At 39.5% G+C, this 23,671-nt stretch overlaps 1 protein-coding gene across 4 annotated transcripts; it reads left to right on the top strand.

Moving 5' to 3' along the window:
* Window positions 1-1,581: 1,581 nt before the first annotated feature.
* Window positions 1,582-18,895, top strand: ednrba (endothelin receptor Ba). 4 transcript variants are annotated; one of them, XM_059551558.1, is made up of 8 exons: window positions 1,582-2,099; window positions 12,320-12,432; window positions 12,527-12,731; window positions 12,885-13,034; window positions 13,221-13,354; window positions 13,524-13,632; window positions 14,016-14,171; window positions 18,129-18,871. In XM_059551558.1, exons 1-7 carry the CDS (start codon window positions 1,698-1,700, stop codon window positions 14,151-14,153), a joined length of 1,251 nt encoding a protein of 416 aa, XP_059407541.1. In that variant the 5' UTR covers window positions 1,582-1,697; the 3' UTR covers window positions 14,154-14,171; window positions 18,129-18,871. The 4 variants fall into 4 exon arrangements, 3 of the variants coding, with proteins under 3 accessions (XP_059407541.1, XP_059407540.1, XP_059407542.1); XR_009433965.1 differs by lacking the exon at window positions 13,524-13,632 and having other exon boundaries at window positions 18,129-18,895; XM_059551557.1 differs by lacking the exon at window positions 18,129-18,871 and having other exon boundaries at window positions 14,016-14,481.
* The last annotated feature ends 4,776 nt before the right edge of the window (window positions 18,896-23,671 follow it).

Here is a 23,671-nt window from a genome sequence, read left to right as displayed (position 1 = left end):
GACTCTCTAACCATTAGGCCACGACTTCCCCATAAACACAAATGTATACTTCAGTCTCTCCGACACACATGAGACAAAAACAGGCCATTGTTCTAGTGCAATATGCTGTTGAAATACAAGCATTTTTTGTGAAAATTTTAATTTTCCGTTTTTACTGTATTTGATTAATGTCATTGTATAAAAAGAGGTTTAAATAAATACAAATCTTACAGACATGATTTGTATAAATTTTATTTCTGTGATAATAGGACTTGAAATGACTCAAAACTAAAATGGTAGGACTTTGGACTCGACTTGAGACTTGTTGGCTTTGACTTTTGACTCTACTTGTGACTTGCATAACAATGACTTTGTCCCACCTCTGCAGGAAACAGATGATTCTTCTGCACAAACTGACTTTGCTGTAGCCTGGAATTGAACTGATGGTTTAGTCCGGTCAGAGGAGAACTGGCCCCTCGACTGAGCCTGTTTTCTCTCAAGGTTTTTTCTCCATTCTGCCCGCCCGCAGCGTTGGTCTGCTTTCACACTCAATAGTTGTATCAAACCCAGGTGCGTTTGCAGTTTGTGGTAAACGCCTGGAGAACTAAACGTGACTGAGCATAGTTGCAATTTTTTTGTTATTTTGGTGCTATTATGCACAGCATAATAATTAATTTTAATTATTGCATTTTAATTAATTTAATTTTGACTTTTAGGAGTGTGTGGAATCAACCTCGGCTCTCTCGTGTGTTGAGGAAACAATGATATCGACAGTGTTACGCATGCGCGGGATACTTTATTTCCTGAACAAGTGCGCACCCAAGTCCGTGGTGCTTGCACATTCACGCGAACCGCGCCACAGTTCAGGAGCAACCGAACTCCTTCTCCAGGTAGTCTCGGGTTCGATACCCCAGTGCGCACCAGGGTCCAATGACAGCGTTTACATTAGCGTTTTTTCATGCGAACTGTGCCCCGTTCCGCACTAAACTGCCATTGTGAAAGCCCCCTTAGACGACTTAAGATCTGAAGTCATGAACAGCCACGAATAATTTTCTGTCAGTGAGATAAACCCATTTAAACCATTATGAAAAACTAAGTTTTATTAAATGAAAAAAAAAAGTATCATAAGATACTTTCTCACTATTTAGGGATTTTTCTTCCTCTTCTTCTTATAATTAGAAATTTTCAATATAAAGAGGTAGCCTATTTAGCTAAGCCATACCTTTTAGAAAGTTTCTCATTATTATTTTTTTCTTTCTTTTTTTCCTTCTTTCTTTCTTTCTTTCTTTCTTTCTTTCTTTCTTTATTTCACAACTTAAGTGGAAACGGGTTTCCATAGATGTGGGAGGGACAGTGGGAAGAAGAGTCAGATGACTGAGGAAACGCCGCAGATGCAGATAACACAGTTAAACGTAACGTTGTGGTCATGTCAAAGAAATACTTGCGTTTGGAAGGAAATGTGCGCGAATTAAGTATTCTGGAGTTTTGATGGACGAACTTGTCAGAAGACGTGAAGGACTTTCTCTCAATTCTATACGAATAACTTAAACGAAGGGTTAAAATATCTGCTTTGAAGTATTTGTAATCTGAAACATATATCATCGTGAACTGACAATAGCAAAGGACTACTTTGAAATTCTAGCCTGAAGATATTTGGCAATCAATGTAATGATTAAACTGATAAACAGTTTTAGCATAGTGTTTAACGTTTCATACAAATGATGGAATCAAGATGCGTTGTTACTTTGCTCATTCTCCTGACTGGACACTTCGTCATGATAAGTGCTCAAGGGACTAGGCAACTTTCCACGGCGCTCGTGTCTCCAACCGTGAAATCTGCAATTGGTAAAGGCAGAGTGGTCAATGAGTCAATGCCTCAACGACCAAGAGTTTTGCCGCCTATGTGCACAGGTTCCACAGAAATAAAAGATACTTTCAAGTATATTAACACCGTGGTTTCGTGCATTGTGTTTGTAGTTGGGATAATCGGAAACTCTACGCTGCTCAGAATCATTTATAAAAATAAATGCATGCGAAACGGTCCTAATATCCTCATTGCAAGCCTGGCGCTTGGGGACCTTTTGCATATTGTCATAGACATTCCCATTAACGTCTATAAGGTAAGCACATTTTTTAATCTCTCATTAAAATAAATAAATAATAATAATAATTAATATTATTATTTTATATATATATATATATATATATATATATATATATATATATATATATATATAATTATTATTATTATTATTATTATTTATTTATTTTTGCACGTTTACTTCTTTATGACCTTAAAAATAAACAGATAAATGAAAAGTAAACATGATTTTTCGGATAGGTCTTCGCTGGCATAATGAGCATTCAAATTTTCCACTGAAGCTTATTTAATTGAAATGCTTCTGATTTAAATTTGGGAGTCCTGAGACACTGCCAAGTAGGGCTGTTGCGATTCGTCGATTTTATTCGACTATTCAATTTTTACAAATTTTGAGCCGTCTCTCAATACCAAGTACGCAAGTCTGGTAATTCTGCAAATGCAACAGCAATGTACTTGACTGGCTACTCTGGTTATCTTCACTATATGTATACAATAAGACGAAATATGATATCAAACAGCACTGCCTCTTTTCTGTTTCATTTAAAATGTTAATATGCTCACAAAAAAATGGTACACACATTATAATAAAATGAAATAAAATGACCACTGCCTTGTCCCACATTTAAAATATAAAATATATGCTTTAGGTAATATGTGCACATATACTCTGATTGTCTTCATTGTATAGCCTATAATAACTTTAAATATGACAAGCACAACCCTTTTTTGTTAAATGTGAGTTTTAGTGAACAATATAGTCATAAAATAATAAGTAAAGTATAAGATATTTATGTAATAGAAAATAAAGACAAAAGCAAACAATTCGGTCAAATGTAGCCTATGCAACAAATTCAGCTTTGTATTACGATTAATAAATAAATAGGCTTATTTATTAAACATAACTTGTGCTCAATCAAAACTATATGACCTGGAAGAATAATAGATTGATGAGACCAAAGATCATCTGTTAGATTTACCCAAAACAAATTTTACCTCATGTTTAACGACTACAGAGACATCAGAGCCAGCAGCAAATGTCAGACAGACTAGGTGAGGTGAGACTGCTCTCGGCGGATACATGAGTACTGAGCGCCCGGTGACCGCCTGGAGGTCACATCTCCGAAATTTGCAAAGCAAATTTTCAAACAGGTGCTATCTTTATAAATAAACAACATATTTGAGTTTAAACAACTACATTCTCGCCTGAAATACTTGTAGAACTGCATTTCATGACACAATAATACAATTTTGAAACTTGCAGGGTTTCTCTTCTGCCATTAACACTCGTTGGTTGGTGCAAAATGCAATCAGGGATACCAGATTACCTCTGGATGCATCCTTGATAAAAGGGGTGGGTCAAGAACACATCCGGGGTTTGAACTGAACTTGGCTAGATGTGAACTTTGAATTGGAACCGAGCTCGGTCCAAAATCACTCCCTATCTACTATATAGTGCACTATATTGGGTGTCAGCCATTTTGTAGCGCTGTCTGAATTATGAGTGAATGACTTCATTATTCCCTAAATTTTTTCACTACCTTTTACCCACAATTAATTCTGATTTCGAGTGTACAACCGATGTACACTCACTGAAGCACTACTTCCCACAATCCAACGCGGAGTAGTGATGACCCTTATGAAAATTAACCATGGTTTAATTATAGTAAAACTGTAGTAACCATGGTTTTTTGGCGTTTTGACTACCATTTGTATAACCACAGATTTACTACAAATACCATGGTTAAACTATGGTTAATTTGTGGTTATCATTTTTTAACTATAGTAACCATGTTTTTTGGTTTTATTCGTAGTAAAACCATTGTTAATTTTCGTAAGGGGAGCTGGAAGCGAGAGCGTGAGTGGGAGCAGGAGCATTAAAATATGTTATGTAGGCAATAACTCATTAATTTACTGAGGTGGCATTGTTGTTAACTTACAAAAATGATGATACTTTGGTGGATAATTTAAAAATGTCGGTTAATCACAGTATTCATTCTGATGTAAAATTAACAGTCTCCTGAGGGCGCTCTACACCCACCTTACATGAGCTCAAAGCACTACTTGAGCAGTGTCAAGATGCTAAAGATAATAAATACATAAAATTATGAATTATGAGTTTATGTGTGTTTATTTTTGTTCTCAGTATTTTAATAGCATTTAATGATTATGAACATAAAAGCATTACAAAAAAATATTATATACATTGATGAAGCCACAAAGCTGAAGCGGAGGTATGTATAATTGCAATATAGTCATTTTGAGTATTATTGCTATTAATATTATTTTCTAAAATCAGATACATAATATAAAAGTACATACAGTATAACAATGTTTTTGCAACAGCTACAAGTCTCACGCACAGTATATACATCACCGTCTGAATCCGTTCACTTATTTGTCCACTCCTTTCTGATATAGTGTACTCAACTGCCATACACTATATAGGTATTAGTGAATGAGTGAACGAGTGAGCGATTTCAGACACAGCAAAAGCGAAACATTGCCAGTACTTTTATATTACATGTACCTTATTTTAGAAAATAATATTAATAGCAATAATACTCAAAATGACTTTATATTGTAATTATACATACCTTCGCGTCAGATTTGTTTTTTCATCTATGGTATATTCCTAATATTAAATAAAACAATTGTTTTGTAATGTTTTTATGTTCATAATCATTAAATGCTATTAAAATACTGAGAACAAAATAAACATATTAACACGTTAATAATTTAATTTATTTATTATTTTTAGTATCTTGACACTCTTTCAAGCAGTGTTTGATTAATTAATTGATTTATTAATGTTATATTTCGTCATATTGTCCAGTTAAAGTGTTCAGTGTAAAGAATTAAGCCATTATAGCGGTAACAGAACTTACTAGAAGCTGCTTTGAAACAATATTGCTCTATAAATACCTTGACTGGAATGAACCAAGTTGAAGATTCTTGCAATGAACCAAACAACAATGCAAGCGATTAAATAAATGAATTAATGAAACAATCCATGCAAACAAGTGGCTGGGTATCAATGAGCATGCCGCACGATAAAGTTTCAGTACATGATTTTTTATTCTATTTGTGGGCTTATGTTTAATGCAAACCACTGTTCACATAAATCTATAGAGATCAATTACTAATCCACATGTTATTTGAGTTGTTTACCATACCAAGTTTCAGTTTAACTTTCATACGAGGTCTGTAGTGAATGTTAAGTTAGACATTTTATATTATTTTATGTTTACATGATTCAACTTAAGATTGCGTTGGAATGCTTATTACTTACTGTATCAACATAGCATTAATTAAATGCAAAGGTATTTAATGCAGACATTGATAAGGGAGAATAGGCTATGCTATGACATGCAGGAAATACCTCTGCTTTTTTTAACCTTCTAACCTTCTGCTTTGCCCATTTTGTATGTCTCTCTTTGTTAACGCACCTGATTCAGATAAACAGCTCGTTAGAAGTGAGCTCCATGCATGAACTCTCTTCCCATTGACATTGACTGCGTTTACATGCAGCCAATAACCCGTTCAAAACCGGGATATTAGCAATAACCCGGCAAAAAAACACCGGCAAAAACCCGGTTATGCTCATATCCCGGGTTTTTAAAAACCGGGATATTATACCTGGGGTACCCCTTTTCTAACCCGAATATTTGGTCTTGTAAACGCGTTTCGGCATATCCCCATCAAAATGTGTGTTCTGCGCATGTTCTATTCGCAAGGAATCTTGGTCTTTTGAGTAGAGACGGCGCATAAAAAAACCGTGCGTGCAGTATAGAGAGGCACAGTAGTGTCAAGTGCTGCTGGTGGATCAGTACCAGCGCCAAAGCGCAAACAAAGACTATCGCTTTCTGCCCCAAACTATTCATTATCCGCCTGCTGCTGCTGTTGTTGTTGTTGTCTTTGGATACAGGAAGAAGAATCGGAAATGACGCATATTGCGTCTTGTTGTCCGTACGTCCAGACGCTAACCGTGCGTCGCCGTTTACATCGGGATTGGTAACTCTCTCTGCTCACGCATGTAAACGGGTTATCCCGAATGTTTCAGAAACCCAAATAGTGACCTTAACCCGACCATAACCCGAATTTTAACAGCATGTAAACGTAGTCACTGTCTCTACACAGTGTTTATTGCTCCCTACTCCCTGAGCAGGGGAAATCTGTTGAAGTTTACTTCACTTCAGAACATTAATTCACGGATATGCGCTGCGCAACGTCACATGAAGTGTGACATCATATACCTCTGTAAATAAATACAATTTAAATTCACATCTTGCACACTTCACTGCACTTTTTATCAATGGAACATATATGTTCGAATCGAACTGGAATGATGGCGCTATATCCTTTGATGTCCACTTTGCAGGGCACTTACGCTTGAATTGAAAAAATTTATGAATCGATAGACATACAAAATGTGCAGAGCAGGTAGGCTAAGTACGTGCGTCATACAGCGGCTCCATTCACAGTAGTTCCACACGAACTGTTATCATTTACATGTGTGGAGCATCTCAGACTCATTCTCTGCATGTTGTTGTGAGTTTGGGTTTATTTTAACATTCATCTGGGAATGCAACATGCGCCATTTCATCATATTTGTAATGTAAAAAATCTATAAATCTATGCGAACTCTATTGCAGAATATTGCAGTTTCAAAATAAAAGCTCAGACCCTCACTCTGAGTTTTGATATCCACATATTCTTTTAATTACAGTGTCTATAGCATTTCTGTCCTAGAGAAATGGCCAAATATTAAAGATTAAGTTGACATTTGAATTAAATGAGGCTTGGTCAATATTAAACAATTATTAGATCGCACAGCAATGTGTAAAAATAATCATCAGACTGTTGGCGCCCTCTGCAGGCCTTTGTTATAATGCGTAATGTATATTAGCTCTATTATTTATAATACATTATGTGTCTGAAGCATACATACAAAAACAACAACAACATGTTGGCCGGGGACAGCTCAAGACATCACTACTGGTGCAACTATAGCATAAATAGGCGCTGAGAGAACATGTCATCCACTTCTTCGTTTTGAAGCTTGCGTCCAAAGCATGGCAAGAAACCTAGAGGATGCAGTTTCTTATTAACCTGAGATGTTATCTTTCAAAGGGAAACTTCCAACTGCGTCCACTAGGGGTTGCTATGGGGAATGGTATAATCACGCCATCATGCTGAGGAGAGTGCATGCCAGAAGCATGACGAGCACTAAGTACCAACTCTACTATGAAAGCTGCCCCTGGGATGCAAAAACGGCTGTCAGTGACATTATCCCCTACTGCCAAAGGACTAGGCTACATACACCAAAACTTACCTGTTAGGGCCAGAACTCTTGGGTTCGGGGTAGAGCTCAAGGCTTGGAATCAGGAATAGATTCCTTTAAGGGGATATGGCCAAGAGCCTAGCATCATACTAAGTACTGGCCTGTCACACAGCCTGAGCTTGCTGAAGGACCTCTCTTAACAGAACCCTGGTAGCCACACCCTTTTAAAATAGGTATCCAGAGGATACATATGTGGAGGTGTGCCCAACGTGCCCGGGGCTGTAACCAACTCAAGAAAGGGAATGAACACGTACCATAACATGGATTTTAAAAACGTTCTAGGGGGCTCTAATGGCACTCTGAAAGAGCAGCCAATAGATGGAAATGGTGCATCCCACAAACAATATCTTGAGGAGTCATCAACTCGATCTATGGTAAAATGCTGGAATGGTTAGCAGTAAGTTAGCTAGCTGAGGAAGCATAACACCCAGCTCTCAATTGAAAGTGGGCTCGACCTACAGCTAGCCAAAAACTCAGCACATCAGGGGGGCAGAGATGGGGGCCTAGTACACCTGATGCTGCCAGTTCCAGGTGCTCTGGAAAAAAAGAGAACTCAACTCTCATGTAAGAGAATAATTCCGAAAAGGGGTAGCATGCTCATAAGTAGGGCTGGGCGATATATTGAATATTAACGATAATATCGGAATCATTTTGACAATGTAAATATTGAACATTTAAATTGATGCATACTTTCCCAAAAGAAGGCGCCAAAGTTTTTCATTATTTAAATGCAAATGCAAACATATTGAGATTTATATTTAATATCGTTAAAAAAACTACTATATCAAGATATTTTGAAAATGTATCACCCAGCCCTACTCATATGCAACCCTTTGATAAAGGGGAGCACTCATAATACTACCACGAGAACAGCCACAGAGGGAGGAATCCAACTTCTCAGAAGGAGAGAGAAATCAAGTGCTCGAAAGAAAGCACCATGCTTACAATAACCCTTAATGGTGAGAGGAGAATTGCTTCAAAAGTCTGTCAACAGAGACACTGGTTCAGTGGACCCCAAGGTACCAGGTCTAAACCAACTCAGAGAAAGGGAACATGGTGCATGGAGTGTAGTGTGCACACTTACCACTATGTAGATTTTAGAAAGTGTGCAGGGTGCTCAGCGTGCACACTTACCACTATGTGGATTTCAGAACGTGAACAAAGCTTAGTGTGTGCACCTACCAAGCATGGATTTAAGAGCTTCCCAAGCATCTGTTTAAAAATGCTTGGAAGCACTGAGGCAAACGGGAGAGGCAAGCTCAAATACAACCCTCTGAGGCGAGGGGAGCACTGGCTGAGACAGCATTACACAAGAAGGTTCTCGCAAATGCCACCTATACTTCCCGCTTAATCCCTCAGCAAGAGGGGATATCCTGGTGACCCCTCAGGGCGACCTAGATATGGCATACCAGACAGGGCAGCCAGAAAGTGTAAGCCTAGCCCGGACATCCAGGAAATTTTGCAGTGCCATGCTGGGGGCTTGATGATCAAAAAGGCTGCCGCAGAAGCCTGTGACCTGGCCACATGATCCAGTAAATAAGAAGGGAAATTAGCAGATACTCAAGCATCATTCTAATCCAGATGAAAAGCACTAACTCCACATCTGGATCACATCTCTTATCTTGCCTACCTCCCTTTGTCCCATGAGTCCTCCTACCCCTACCCATAGGAGGGGGAGAAGCGCGAGCCACGACACTAGCCTCCTGTGGCCATTTCTGATCCTAAGATCGAGACGGGCCAGGACTCCTGGATTTGTACGGGCTCAGACCTGGACCTTCATGGAACAAAAGATTTAAAGGGCGCTGAACGCGCCTTCATCTTCCTGAGTTCCTCAACCACCATCTCAATGGAGGTATCAAAAATAAGAAAGGTGACACCAGAGCATCGAGATGAAAGCCCCTCTCTTTCTTCCCGACATATGCCAGGTTCACACACAAATGACTCTTCACTACAACCATAACTGTCATGGACCTGCCCATAACAGAGATGGTCTGAATAGTAGCATGGAGAGCGGGATCTGTGTTGCGGTGCAACTAAGCTACCTCATCGGGAAGGTCTTTCAGTAGATCGGCCCGATATGCCCAAAGCACCGCCATCGTGTGCAATGAAGCGACAGCCTGATCTGCCACTGCTGCCATTGAAGCAATATGTATCTTAAAGGGTTAGATGGCAAGTAGGGAGACTTAAGAGAAGATGTCTACCCTATGGAGAGATGGCAGGTGGCATCCTCTCATAATCATTCTCACACATGCCTTTGAACATTGGCATAAGTAGTATGCCGGAATCTGTGGATGCGGGACGATAATGGATTTGTTTTGTTTTTTATAAGTCAGAGTGCAGTATATCTTAGGTTTTCTGAGAAGGACATAATATAAACTATCTGTCCAATAACTGCAGACAGATCCACACTATACATTTCCTTTCACCGCGATGCGATGCGACGCAACGCACAGCATGCATTCAGCTCCCACAGGAGCTAAACACGCTCCGCCCAACTGTTAGATTACCTCAGAAATCAAACAAAAACTAAACTGCTGCTGTGAATGCATCACTATTACCGCGAGAGTTGAACATACTCATGCAAACGCTATCTAAAACTCGGGTAAATGGTGAAATGCTCGCATGCCCCTCAGTAGTCCCAGGAATGCATCACAATGAGCACAGGCCATCTCCTCATGAGACGTGCGCATTCAATTCATGCTAATCCCTCACAAGAAATAAGCAATGAATGCAGAGCGCATCCAACTCCCTCGAAAGTTGAACATGCTTGCTCTTCACCATACACACACAAAGCACACGAGCCATGTGAAACTGCAGGTATCAGAGCAAAGGCTCTGGTGAAAAACATGCACTCCTAAATGCTGCATGCTTCAAACAAAACAGTCAATGAAGACGAAGAAGAGGATGATGTGTTCTTCCACCGCCTATTTAAACTATAGTCGCACCAGTGGTGACGTCATGAGCTTTCGCCGGCCAACATGTTGTTGGTGTTTTTGTATGTATGCTTCAGACACAGGTCTTGACGAGGCGTTTCCCCATAGCGACCCCTAGAGGACATGGTTTAAAGTTCCCTTGAAAAGGAATCTAGATATTTATACTGTAGATATTGCTATATTAACTACATTAACTATAGGCTGCTATACATACACTGAAAAAAAAAAAAAGCTTTCATGGGCAGCCTAGAATATCATGCACTTTCTCAACAAATAATAGTTTTTTCTTTATTGAATAATAATCATAATAATAATAATAAGCTATTTGCTCTCTTTCTCTGTATCAATTTCTTCACTGGTGATTTTTTCAACTAACTTTTTTGTTTATACCAAACAACGCCATAATCATATCTAGAACATTACATTATTGCTGTGAGGAACATTTCAAGACCAGACCACTATTGTAATGGTAAAGGAACTAAATAATCAGTAATAAAGTAATCAGTCTAAACTGAAAATAATATTTGTAGCTATTTTAAAATATGCACCCATTCAGTTTTAGTTGTGTTCCTGATATCTTGAAAGCGCAAGACTGAAAAATGCGATAGTCGTCACAATAATTATAAATAACAGCAACAACTTTCAATTAAAAACAATTAGTTTTAATCTATGCACACAAAAAAAATAAAAAAAATAACGTAATCTTTATTTAATTCTGATTGGGTTGGCAAGATATGCCGTGTTTCCACCGAAATTACCCGGAACATTTGTACCAGGAACTTTTTTTCCCCCAGACCTGTTGCTTTCTGCGTTTCCACCACGGTGTAAAGTACCGGGAAGATTAGGCAAATAGTCTGGTGATGTAGGTCTGCGCGCGTTCTTAATACAAAGTACGCTGATTTTGGACGTGCATCCTCGGTAGTTCAGACTTTTTGCATTCGACTCAAGAGTGTGATGTCAGTGACGACGGTAATTCGGTAATCCGGTAGTTCTGCAAAGAGCAGCATACTTCATAACTTCACTCAGCTGACCATGGCTACTGCAATTTTCCTCTCTGTATATTTACAATAAAACGAAATAGGATATCAAAGACCACTGCCTCCTTTCGTTTTCATTTAAACATAATGAACGAGCTGCAGAAATATACTTAGTTCAGGGATATGTGTATATATATACAGCCATTACAATGAAACGAAATATTATATAAATTTGCCTTTTTTATTTTCATTTTAACATATAGATAAACTGAATACAGACCAAAGATAACCTGTTAGATTTACCCAAAACGAATTATATTTTATGTTTAACCACTAAAGGGACATCAAAGCCAGCGGCACACATCAGAAGGTCTAGCCGAGGTGAGGCTGCTCTCTGCGGATACATAAGCACGCTGATCGCGTGGAGCTCACCGTCTCCGGGATCGGCGAAACACATTTTAAAAATAGGCTCTGTCATGATAAATAAACCACAGATTTGAGTTTTAAACAACTACATTCTCACCTGAAATACTTTTAAAATTACATTTCATGACACAATAACAGTAATATTTTAAAAATGATCCGAATAAATGGTGGTTGAACTCAACCAATGCTACGTGAACTCAACCAATCAGGATGTTTAGCGCCCAAGTCCCGCCCCCAAAAGTTCCGGAACTTTGAAAAAGTACTACCTCACCAGCAGGGACTTTCTGAGGGGCATTTTTTTAACCTGAACTTTATTTAGTTCCTGGGTCCTGAGGTGGAAACACACCGAGTACCAGGCCAAAGTCCCTAGTTCCTGGGTAAAGTTCCTGCGGTGGAAACGGGGCAATAGTTATTTGCGTGGGCTCAGCCCACCTTTTCTCATGCCTGGAGCAGGCCCTACTAGGCAGTCGCTCGGCCTCTCAAACACTGTGCGTCTAAAAATGTTTTTTTCTGTTTCTGTGTAATTTTAACTCTTGTTGACCTTAAAGTACCTGTCTTTCAGCTTCTGGCTGAAGATTGGCCATTTGGTGTTGGACTTTGCAAAATGGTTCCCTTTATACAAAAGACATCAGTTGGCATTACAGTGCTAAGTTTGTGTGCACTGAGCATAGACAGGTATCTGTATTTTGTTGTATTTAGTTTGCTCTTATTACCTCAATATCTAGTAACAGCATTTAATCTGGAATCTGGCACTGACTCTGTCCCAAAGGTTTCGAGCAGTGGCATCGTGGAACCGCATTAAAGGCATTGGCGTCCCTAAATGGACAGCTATTGAAATCATTATGATATGGGTGCTGTCCATTATACTTGCAGTGCCAGAGGCCATTGCCTTTGACATGATCACAATGGACTACAAAGGAGAGCAGCTTAGGATTTGCTTGCTTCACCCTATGCAGAAAAACAAGTTCATGCAGGTCAGTTTGTATATTTACTGTAAAGAGGCTACATGTTGTTTGTGATGGTGCATGTCATACAATATTTGGATCAACAAAATTTTAGGCAGGATACATAATAACTGGATTAAGTTGCCTTACTGAATGTTAATAATGATCTTTCTTAAATTCCAGTTTTATAAGTTAGCCAAAGATAGGTGGCTTTTCAGTTTCTACTTCTGCATGCCGCTGATGTGTACTGCTATCTTCTACACTCTCATGACCTGTGAAATGCTTCGAAAGAAGAATGGGGTCCAAATTGTTCTTAGTGATCACCTAAAACAGGTCAGAGCTCTCTGTCCTTCATTATTTTTTTGCTGTATATTCTTTGAAGAGAGACCATACACTCACTACACAAGTTTGTTAATACTCTGGAGATGGTTTACTTGTCATGGTGTCTTAATGCACTAAAACTGTCAAAAAACAAAAACAAAAGAACAATTCAGCAATTGACATGATTGTGCCTTACAGAGACGTGAGGTGGCTAAAACCGTGTTCTGTCTGGTGCTAGTCTTTGCACTGTGCTGGCTTCCTCTGCACCTCAGTCGTATTCTTAAGCTTACAATTTATGATGAAAGGGACCCCAACCGCTGCGAGCTTCTGAGGTCAGAACACATCATCTATCTTCTTGTTGAAACACTATAATGTTCTTCTCAACAGTTAAATTTAACTTTTGAAGGACAAGAGTTCCGGCATGTAGTCTAATCTCTATCTTTTGGGTTAAATCAAAGTCTTAATAATAATGAAACTGTTTGTGTGTTTGTTTACCTGTAGTTTCTTCCTGGTTCTTGATTATATCGGGATCAACATGGCATCAGTGAACTCATGCATAAACCCAATCGCTTTGTATATGGTTAGCAAGCGCTTCAAGAGCTGCTTCAGAGTAAGAACAGACAGACAGATAATGATGAACTGCTATAATGTAAAACTGTAAAAAATAAATATAGTAAATTATTATTTTTTATTTACTAAATAATGTATAAATAGTTGATTCCATTTATATGATGTTGTCAGTAAAACAAGAATAATAAATGTTATGTCTTAGCACTGTAATGAAAGTCCCTGCATATGATAATAAACATGTTCAATTCTTAGGAATACTTAACACAGAATTTTTTTTTTTTTTTGCATTCGACTACTGCCTAATATTTAAGGCCATTACTCAATTTATTTTTCATGCAAGTGTGAACAATTGGGCATATCTGTTTTAATTCCTGCTGTAGTGTACATGAAAAATATTCCTTATCCTCCTCTGTTCCCTTCCAGTCATGTCTGTGTTGCTGGTGTCTTCCTCCTGAAATGTTAGCCATGGATGACAAACAGTCCTGCATGAAGCTGAAGGTGACAGAGCGAGGATCTGAACAAAGCAATAGCCGTGCCTCCAACAAATACACTTCAACTTAGACACTGATCTGCATACAGGTATTGGTGGGCAACAAATTACACTTAAAATTTAGCTTATGGCATAAAACCTATCTCTGTGTCAGCTGGAGGTATACTCATTACAAGCAAATGTGGTGCTATTATAGGTACAGGTGCATCTCAATAGATTAGAATGTCGTGGAAAAGTTAATTTATTTCATTAATTCAACTCAAATTGTGAAACTCATGTATTAAATAAATAACAATTCAATGAACACAAACTGAAGTAGTTTAAGTCTTTGAAGTAGTTTAATTAATGTTGTTCAGTTGTTTTGACACAATCTTTTTTGTTTAAAGCGCTATACAAATAAAGGTGACTTGACTTGAGCTGACTTTGGTTCTTTTAATTGTGATGATTTTGGCACACATTTAACAAAAACCCACCAATTCACTACCAAACCCACCAAAGTCCACTGCCAACAAAACCTGGGCTTCCATACCACCTCAGCAGTGCAACAAACTGATCACTGCCATGCCAAATTGAGGCAGTAATTAAAGCAAAAGGGGCCCCTACCAAGTACGGAGTACATGTAACAGTAAATGAACATACTTTCCAGAAGACCAACAATTCAATAATATATATATATATATATATAATTCTAATATATTAAACTACTTCAGTCTATGTGCAATGAATTAATTTAATACACAAGTTTCACAATTTGAGTTTAATTATTGAAAGAAATGAACTTTCAATGACATTCTAATTCATTGAGATGCACCTGTATATCTTTAAGTCCCAGTTTATATTCACTCCTGACTGGCATACATGTACAGTCGTGGCCAAAAGTTTTGAGAAATACATAAATATTGGAAATTGGAAAAGTTGCTGCTTAAGTTTTTATAATAGCAATTTGCATATACTCCAGAATGTTATGAAGAGTGATCAGATGAATTGCATAGTCCTTCTTTGCCATGAAAATGAACTTAATCCCCAAAAAACCTTTGCACTGCATTTCATTGCTGTCATTAAAGGACCTGCTGAGATCATTTCAGTAATCGTCTTGTTAACTCAGGTGAGAATGTTGACGAGCACAAGACTGGAGATCATTATGTCAGGCTGATTGGGTTAGAATGGCAGACTTGACATGTTAAAAGGAGGGTGATGCTTGAAATCGTTGTTCTTCCATTGTTAACCATGGTGACCTGCAAAGAAACGAGTGCAGCCATCATTGCGTTGCATAAAAATGGCTTCACAGGCAAGGATATTGTGGCTACTAAGATTGCACCTAAATCAACAATTTATAGGATCATCAAGAACTTCAAGGAAAGAGGTTCAATTCTTGTAAAGAAGGCTTCAGGGCGTCCAAGAAAGTCCAGCAAGCGCCAGGATCGTCTCCTAAAGAGGATTCAGCTGCGGGATCGGAGTGCCACCAGTGCAGAGCTTGCTCAGGAATGGCAGCAGGCAGGTGTGAGCGCATCTGCACGCACAGTGAGGCGAAGACTTTTGGAAGATGGCCTGGTGTCAAGAAGGGCAGCAAAGAAGCCACTTCTTTCCAAAAAAAAAACATCAGGGACAGATTGATCTTCTGCAGAAAGTATAGTGAATGGACTGCTGAGGACTGGGGCAATGTCATGTTCTCCGATGAAGCCCCTTTCCGATTGTTTGGGGCATCTGGAAAAAGGCTTGTCCGGAGAAGAAAAGTTGAGCGCTACCATCAGTCCTGTGTCATGCCAACAGTAAAGCATTCTGACACCATTCATGTGTGGGGTTGCTGAGTGGGCTCACTCACAATTCTGGCCAAAAACACAGCCATGAATAAAGAATGGTACCAAAACACCCTCCAACAGCAACTTCTTCCAACAATCCAACAACAGTTTGGTGAAGAACAATGCATTTTCCAGCACGATGGAGCACGGGGACCAGAATGTTGAAATTTTGGGTCCATGGCCTGGAAACTCCCCAGATCTTAATCCCATTGAGAACTTGTGGTCAATCCTCAAGAGGCGGGTGGACAAACAAAAACCCACTAATTCTGACAAACTCCAAGAAGTGATTATGAAAGAATAAGTTGCTATCAGTCAGGATTTGGCCCAGAAGTTGATTGAGAGCATGCCCAGTCGAATTCCAGAGGTCCTGAAAAAGAAGGGCCAACACTGCAAATACTGACTCTTTGCATAAATGTCATGTAATTGTCGATAAAAGCCTTCGAAACGTATGAAGTGCTTGTAATTATATTTCAGTACATCACAGAAACAATTGAAACAAAGATCTAAAAGCAGTTTAGCAGCAAACTTTTTGAAAACTAATATTTATGTAATTCTTAAAACTTCCCCGACTGTACTTTGGTACTTTGGTTTTCTAGATGCTCTTTTAAGGTTAAAAAAGTCAAATTTACTGGATGATTTAACAATGATTGAAGATCACAGCACTGGCCATATGTCACACTATCTGAAAAATGTTCACAAGTTTTGTCCAACTCTTCATACATTCATACTTCAGGAATTGTGGTGTAAATATTCAACCAAAATCAAAAGTGACTTCACATGCTCTCTATAGTTCCCTGTACATTTAATGTAGGGGTTTTCAAACCACTCATGGAGCACCCCCAGCACTGCACATTTATTATGCCTCACACACAATTTAGTTATTAGTTATAATTGGACACACACAATTTAGTCTCTACTAATGAGCCGATAAGTCGAATCAGGTGTGTTAAATCAGACATACAAAATGTGCAGTGCTGGGGGGACTCCAGTACTGGTTTGAAAACTCCTGATTTAAAGAATTTCCAGATGTAATAAAGCAACTGATTGTAAGAAAAATTCTCGGTTTGTTTTTGGTGTGTATACACATATATATGGATTTGTCCTGCAGCATAGTTTGAGTCAACAATCTCATTTCTATAGCCCTTGTATGCCAGAAAATACATTAACCCTAAAATAGAAGAGTATATTTATTTTGTGATTATTACTACTACTAATACTAGCTTTGAGATGTTATACTTTTTTGATTGTTTTTGTTTTTGGGGGGTTCAGCCTTGAGATGTGGTTAATTAATTATGTATCTTTAAGGATAGTGTATTTGTCAGTGTTTCTCAGTGTTGCACATGCTTGCAAACTTATACTGTGATTATCTCATCTGTTTAGTAGAAGAAGAAAATTTACTTGAGATTTACACAACTTGTGTATGATTAATCTTCCACATGATTCAAGGCCTCAGACATTTTACTAATCATTTAATTGTGTGTTATAATTCCTGATGAATCTGTTCAGTTTTTTGTAGCTCTTCTTACTGATATTTATATATTTCTTTGTTGACTTTTTATATTAATTGTGTTGTAAAAAAATATTATAAGACAATAAAAACAAAAACATGTTTACACCATTTCCAGTTAATTGTTGTAACAATGTAAAATAAAGTATCTGGTGTTAATATTAGTTAATACAATAACATAAACTAACAATGAGCAATATATTGTATACACCATTTGCTTAATTAGTTATTTATATATTTTATATTTATAATTTGTAATTATTCTTCACTGAAAGGGGAAATACAAATTATCTTGTCACGATATCATATTTGTAGTAGAGGATTCACTTACTAGATTGGACAGCTTCATTTTAAGTATTGTCCTTTTTTATGCTGTATTTTATATTAAGTTGTTGCTATCTCTATGTCGACTGGTCATGTGGTATTAAGTAAATAGTCTTAACGTTTCAGATAAAACTGAGTTTAACTTGAACTTTTTCTTGATAGGTAATTTTAATTTTTCAGTGTAAGCCAAACACGACAACATCAGAAATGTAGGAATGGACCTAAAAGACAGTGTTAGGTTTGTGAATAGTCTCCTCTTAAACAAGATCACATGATTCATGAGCATGACTAAAGTACATCATGTGAGATGTTTTGAGGAAACTGCTTTCTCTCATGACCATCTCTCCCTTCTTTAAATGATCATAATGCATGACAAATTATGCCATGAAAGAGTCTCTCTGTTTCATTTCCAACAGGATTCCTCCTCCAGCAGTCACTGTGAAATCTACAACAACAGCACCTCTGAATCATCACATGAGAGATTCAAATCTCATCTTCACAATAAATCTATTTCCATTTCTTATTGGATTAGGTTGTCTCTTGACTTCAACGGTCAAAAAGGTCAATTCCTGAAGCATTTCAGCTTTGGATGAGATTAATGCTGCAGCAAAACTGATGGTTTATTTAAAGTTTACTTAAAGTTTAATGCTACTTTAAAAAAAAGACATTTATATATGTACAGTTGTTTACAAAAGTGTATATACTGCTGCAAAATGTTATTTTACCAAAATAAGAGGGATTTTATTTAGTACAGTCCTGAATAAGATATTCAAAAATTTGCATACGCTTGATTCTTAATACTTTGTATTGTTATCTATCCACAGCTGTTGTTCATGAGTTCCTTGTTTGTCCTGAACAGTTCAAATGCCCACTGTTCTTCAGAAAATCCTCCAGGTCCCACAAATTATTTGGTTTTCCATTATCTTTCACATATTTTAACCCTTTCCAGCAGTCACTGTATGGTTTTGAGATCAAAACATACAGAAACTTGATGGGGTTGGGGGGATTTTTGAAACTTTTCAACATATTATTTAAACATGTTTTTTTTTTTCTTTTTTTAGTACTGCCCTTCAGATGCTTTGGAAGATACTTACATTTCCCAGAAATAAAAATAAGTGCAGTTTACCTTGATCTTAAAGTCAAGTTTTCACCCCTGGCTACTCCTTTGGCATCAGTGAATGTCCCTCACTTCTCATCAGTGTGAAATTTTTTTATCTGAAAATCTGTTGGTTTTCTATTCTTTTTTAAGTTCCTTTCTTGTCTGACTTTTATGTCAGTGATGGGGGCATATGTGGTCGTAAATATTTAATTTGATCATCAGAGATTATGTTGATTGGTTAACCCAGCTAAGAGTGTTATTGTTCTAAGAATGTTCTGAGAAAATTACATGTTCTGGGAATGTTTTCAGTGGCAAGTTTTATTTTAGTTACCAGAATGTTCTCCTAAAAGGTAGGATAACATTCTCTAAAACGTTCTAAAAATGTTTATTGATAACAATATTAGAACATTATAACCTAACATTCAAATTAAGATTCACAGGAAGCATACCGTTGGACATTGGATGTGTACTCAAATGTTTCTCAGGTGTCAAATTTTGGTTGAATGTAAAAACCTATCCTTTGCCATCTTGAATAACTCCAAAAACAGTATTTCCAACTTCACTTATTATAAACCATATTGACTTTATATCTGCCATACATTTACATATTTCTTATTGAGATTAACAGAGGTTTAGATGTTGATGTCTATTTAAAAGTAATAGTTTGGTTTGATTTCACCATTATGGTGATACGTGTTTGCTTTAGTTGAACAATTGTACACTTGAGTTTTTAATGTTTTTCTCTTGCTGCTGTAGCTATGTATGTTTTGAAAAAAAAAGATGATGCTGGTTGCTTGATGATGAAAAAATGTCATCATGCATCATTGTCTGATTTTCTTAAGTATAATTTATGCTATTAGTTGCACATTATTTTTTATGGCAATGCAATGGCTCTACAGACAGAAACCCAGCAGAATTGTAATCAGACTGTTAAAACAAACTTACCACACAGACATCAAAAATCAGTGTATGAATCTCAAGTGTTGACATTCTCCATGCTGTTATGTAATCTGGGTGCAACATGCATCATACAAAACTCATCCATTGCTCCCAGAATGCACTGAAGCATATACAGTAGCATGCCACCATTGAGATTAATACACTGATTCTTGATGTCTGTGTGTGTCTCTTCAGTAATTAAAATGATTTGTGAACAATGTGATTTATAATTTACAGACAGAAATACAGATTAGCTGATTAAAACACTGCTGGATCTTAGATGTTGATTTTATGTAATACAAAATTAATAGTACAGATTAGACTCTAGATGAGATCAGATCATTACTTGATGAAATCTTTAACATCAAGTAGCCAACATCTCCTGATCACATCTTTTTCATTCTCTGTTTTTGCTGTAACAAACATAGTTATAGCAGCCAAATAAAAACTAACATTAAATAGTTTGAGTCAAACTGCCTAACTACTGATCACCATAATGATGACGTCAAACCATTATTTACTTTTGTAAATGTACGTCAGACGTAAAATAAGTCTGGTTTATAAGCGAAGCTGGTTCTGCTTTTTTGGAGTTATTTACTCTGGAGCTTGACATCAAACAAAGGTTGGGTTTTCACTTTCAATCAGTTTGACTTCTGAGCAATGTCCACATCTTGTGTGATGGGAAGCTTTATTAGAATGTTAGTGTCATGACTTCGGTCTGATCAGCAGGTTTTGTTGTGTTTGACAGTTCACCATGTGTTCATTGTCTTTGCCACTCCCTCCCCATCGTTATCCTAATTTCTACCTCAGCTGCTGTCACACCTGTGACTTGTTTATTCCTTAACTCTCCCTCTTTTTAAGCTCCCCTCGTGTGTAGTATGGTTTCCAACCGTTGTGGTGTAATGAGCTACGCTTTGTGACCTATAGTTAATCTTGTCGTGTCTTGCTGTGTCTTCTTAAGTTCAGTCCAGTGATTTCTCTCAGCCTTCTGTTTCCGCAGTCTTCTGTTCCTGCCCTCATATCGCCAGAATACTAAGTGCCCTACAAGAGACTCTCAGCTCCGAAGTTGTGTCAGTACCGACGCTTGGCCTCTCTGTGCTGTACTCCGTCTGACGTTGCGTCGGCTCTGACGCTGGGACTTGTGTGCCCTGGTCCTCAATTTCCTTGCCTGGTGGAGGGGCTGAAGGCTCATGTGACTGTACCCCTTATCCTTCCCCTAACCTCAGCATCAGCTGAGGGGTGCTTGAGACTTTAAATAAATTTGAGTTGTACCTGCAAATTGAATCCGTGTGTTTCCCTGACAGAACGGTCGCACCAAGGATGGATTCAGCAGGAGCAGACCAAGTCAGGACCGCAGTGACTCAACAGGGCATTCTCCTTGGCCAGCATTCCTCCCAATTGAGCGCCACCTCCAGGGAGGTTGACCTACTGACAGCCCAGGTAGCCGAACTCAATGTCCGGGTGCAGGAACTCCAGCAGGAGGCCCTGGCCAACCGATCTGCTTCCCCGGGTATCTGTTCTCCACCTTGGGCTGAGCCAGAACCTCACGCTAACAGTCCTCCTCCCTATGATGGAGATCCTAATTCGTGCCGAGCCTTCCTGTCCCAGTGCTCCTTGGTCTTTGCACTCCAGCCCCGCCGTTATGTCACGGAGGAGCCTCAGGTGGCATTTGTGATCACCCTGCTGAAAGGGAGGGCATGGGAGTGGGCAACTGCGGTGTGGGATGCTCGTGCCCCATTCTGCGCCACATTTCAGGATTTCCGAGCTGAGATGATTAAGTTGTTTGATCGATCTGCTCAGGGTGATGAGGCAGCCTCACAACTGGCACGATTGAATCAGGACGGGCACTCCGTCACAGACTACTCCATCCAGTTTAGAACACTGGCGACTGAAATGAAGCTGCCTTGCGCGCCAGGTTTCGGGAAGGGCTGGATGATGAGATTCAAGACGAGATTATCACTCATGAGTTGCCTCGTGATTTTGACTCTCTAGTGGAACTGGCACTGCGAGTAGAAGGGCGTCTTCAGCGTCGCCATCAGCGGTGGACGGCACAATCCCCCTGGACGTTAGGCGAGGGAGCTTCCAAATCTGCCCTCACTGCCTTACCTCCTGTAGCCGACAGGGAGCCCATTTAGGTGGGACGCCTCCATCTCACAGTCAAGGAGAAGCAGGATCGACTGGCTCGGGGTCTGTGCTTATATTGTGGGAAGCCTGGGCACAGAGCCATCCGGTGTCCTTTAAAAGCAGGGGCCCATCAGTAAGCCGGGGGATCCTGATGGGCGCTTCTCCGTTTCTTGAGCCCCTCAAGTCTCGTACCCTACTTCCTGTCTCAGTTCAATATAAGGACACCATTCACTCTTGTTCAGCTCTGGTTGACTCAGGAGCCGAGGGCAATTTCTTGGATGTGTCTGTTGCAGCACAGTGGGGTATCCCTGCCCTTCCTCTCCCTTCTCCCATCTCTGTTTGGTCCCTCAATGGCCTTCTCCTATCCTCCATCACCGACCCCATTCCTTCAGTAAGTCTGGTGGTCTCTGGCAATCACCGTGAGGTAATTGAGCTGTACCTCCTCGACTCCCCGGGTGCTCCAGTTGTCCTGGGGCACCCATGGTTGGTGCAGCACAACCCTCATGTGGATTGGTCTGGGAACTCTGTGTTACCTTGGAGTCAGTCTTGTCTTGCTTCATGTTTAGGTGCTGCTTCGTCTCCTGTCTCCTTGTCTTCTGTGTTTCAGGTGGAGGCTGCTGATCTCTGCAGAGTCCCGGCGGAGTACCACGATCTTTGTCAAGTCTTCAGTAAATCCCGGGCCACGTCCTTGCCACCTCACTGGCCATACGACTGTGCCATCGATCTCCGCCCAAGGGGCATCTGTACTCCTTGTCTGGTCCTGAAAGAGAGGCCATGGACAAATACATTAAGGAATCTTTAAATGCTGGTCTCATCCGTCCCTCTTCCTCACCTGCTGGCGATGGGTTCTTCTTTGTTAAGAAGGATGGCTCCCTGCATTGATTACCGGGGACTAAATGACATCACTGTTAGAAACAGGTATCCTCTGCCTTTGATGTCATCTGCTTTTGAATTGTTACAGGGAGCCAAGGTCTTTACGAAGTTAGACCTCCGCAATGCCTACCATTTGGTCCATATTCTGTGAGGGGGATGAGTGGAAGACAGCTTTCAATACCCCTACGGGACACTTTGAATACCGGGTCTTACCCTTTGGGCTTACCAATGCCCCAGCTGTCTTCCAGGCCCTGATCAATGACGTGTTGAGGGACATGGTAAACAAATTTTTCTTTGTGTATCTCGATGATATCCTCATCTTCTCCCCTTCCTTGCAGGAACACACTCAACACGTTCGTCAGGTGCTACAACGGCTGCTGGAGAACCAGCTTTTTGTCAAGGCGGAGAAGTGTGTGTTCCACGCCAAGTCTGTTTCGTTCTTGGGGCATATAATTTCAGAGGAGGGGGTAGAAGCGGATCCTGCTAAGGCAAGGGCCGTAGCTGAGTGTCCAACCCCTGACTCCCGGAAGGCATTGCAGCGGTTCCTGGGGTTTGCCAACTTCTATAGGCGATTCATCCGGAACTTTAGCCTGGTCGCTGCACCTTTAACAACACTTACCTCTCCCAAGGTACCGTTCAGGTGGAATTCTCAGGCTCAGGAGGCCTTTGATGTTCTTAAGTCCCGTTTCATCTCTGCTCCTGTTCTTTGTCTTCCAGATCCTGAACGGCAGTTTATTGTTGAGGTGGATGCTTCGGAGGGCGGGGTAGGTCCGGTTCTGTCCCAACGGTCCCCCAGAGATGAGAGTGCACCCGTGTGCCTTTTTCTCTCAGTGCCTGAACCCTGCGGAACGAAATTATGACATAGGTAACAGGGAGCTGCTGGCAGTCAGGCTGGCTCTGGGGGAGTGGCGCCATTGGTTGGAG

The sequence above is a fragment of the Carassius carassius genome, chromosome 6, assembly GCF_963082965.1.
Source record: "Carassius carassius chromosome 6, fCarCar2.1, whole genome shotgun sequence".
Taxonomy (NCBI): Eukaryota; Metazoa; Chordata; class Actinopteri; order Cypriniformes; family Cyprinidae; genus Carassius; species Carassius carassius.
The sequence above is the reverse complement of the archived record's forward strand: the minus strand, read 5'-3'. Positions and strand labels throughout refer to the sequence as shown.

What these genes read in the sequence shown, in the direction of transcription:
- ednrba (XM_059551558.1), top strand. Translation starts at nt 1,698, where the DNA reads ATGATGGAATCAAGATGCGTTGTTACTTTGCTCATTCTCCTGACTGGA. An exon ending in TTCCCATTAACGTCTATAAG is followed by an intron (nt 2,100 to 12,319) that starts GTAAGCACATTT and finishes CCTGTCTTTCAG; the next exon opens with CTTCTGGCTGAAGATTGGCC. An exon ending in AACCGCTGCGAGCTTCTGAG is followed by an intron (nt 13,355 to 13,523) that starts GTCAGAACACAT and finishes GTTTACCTGTAG; the next exon opens with TTTCTTCCTGGTTCTTGATT.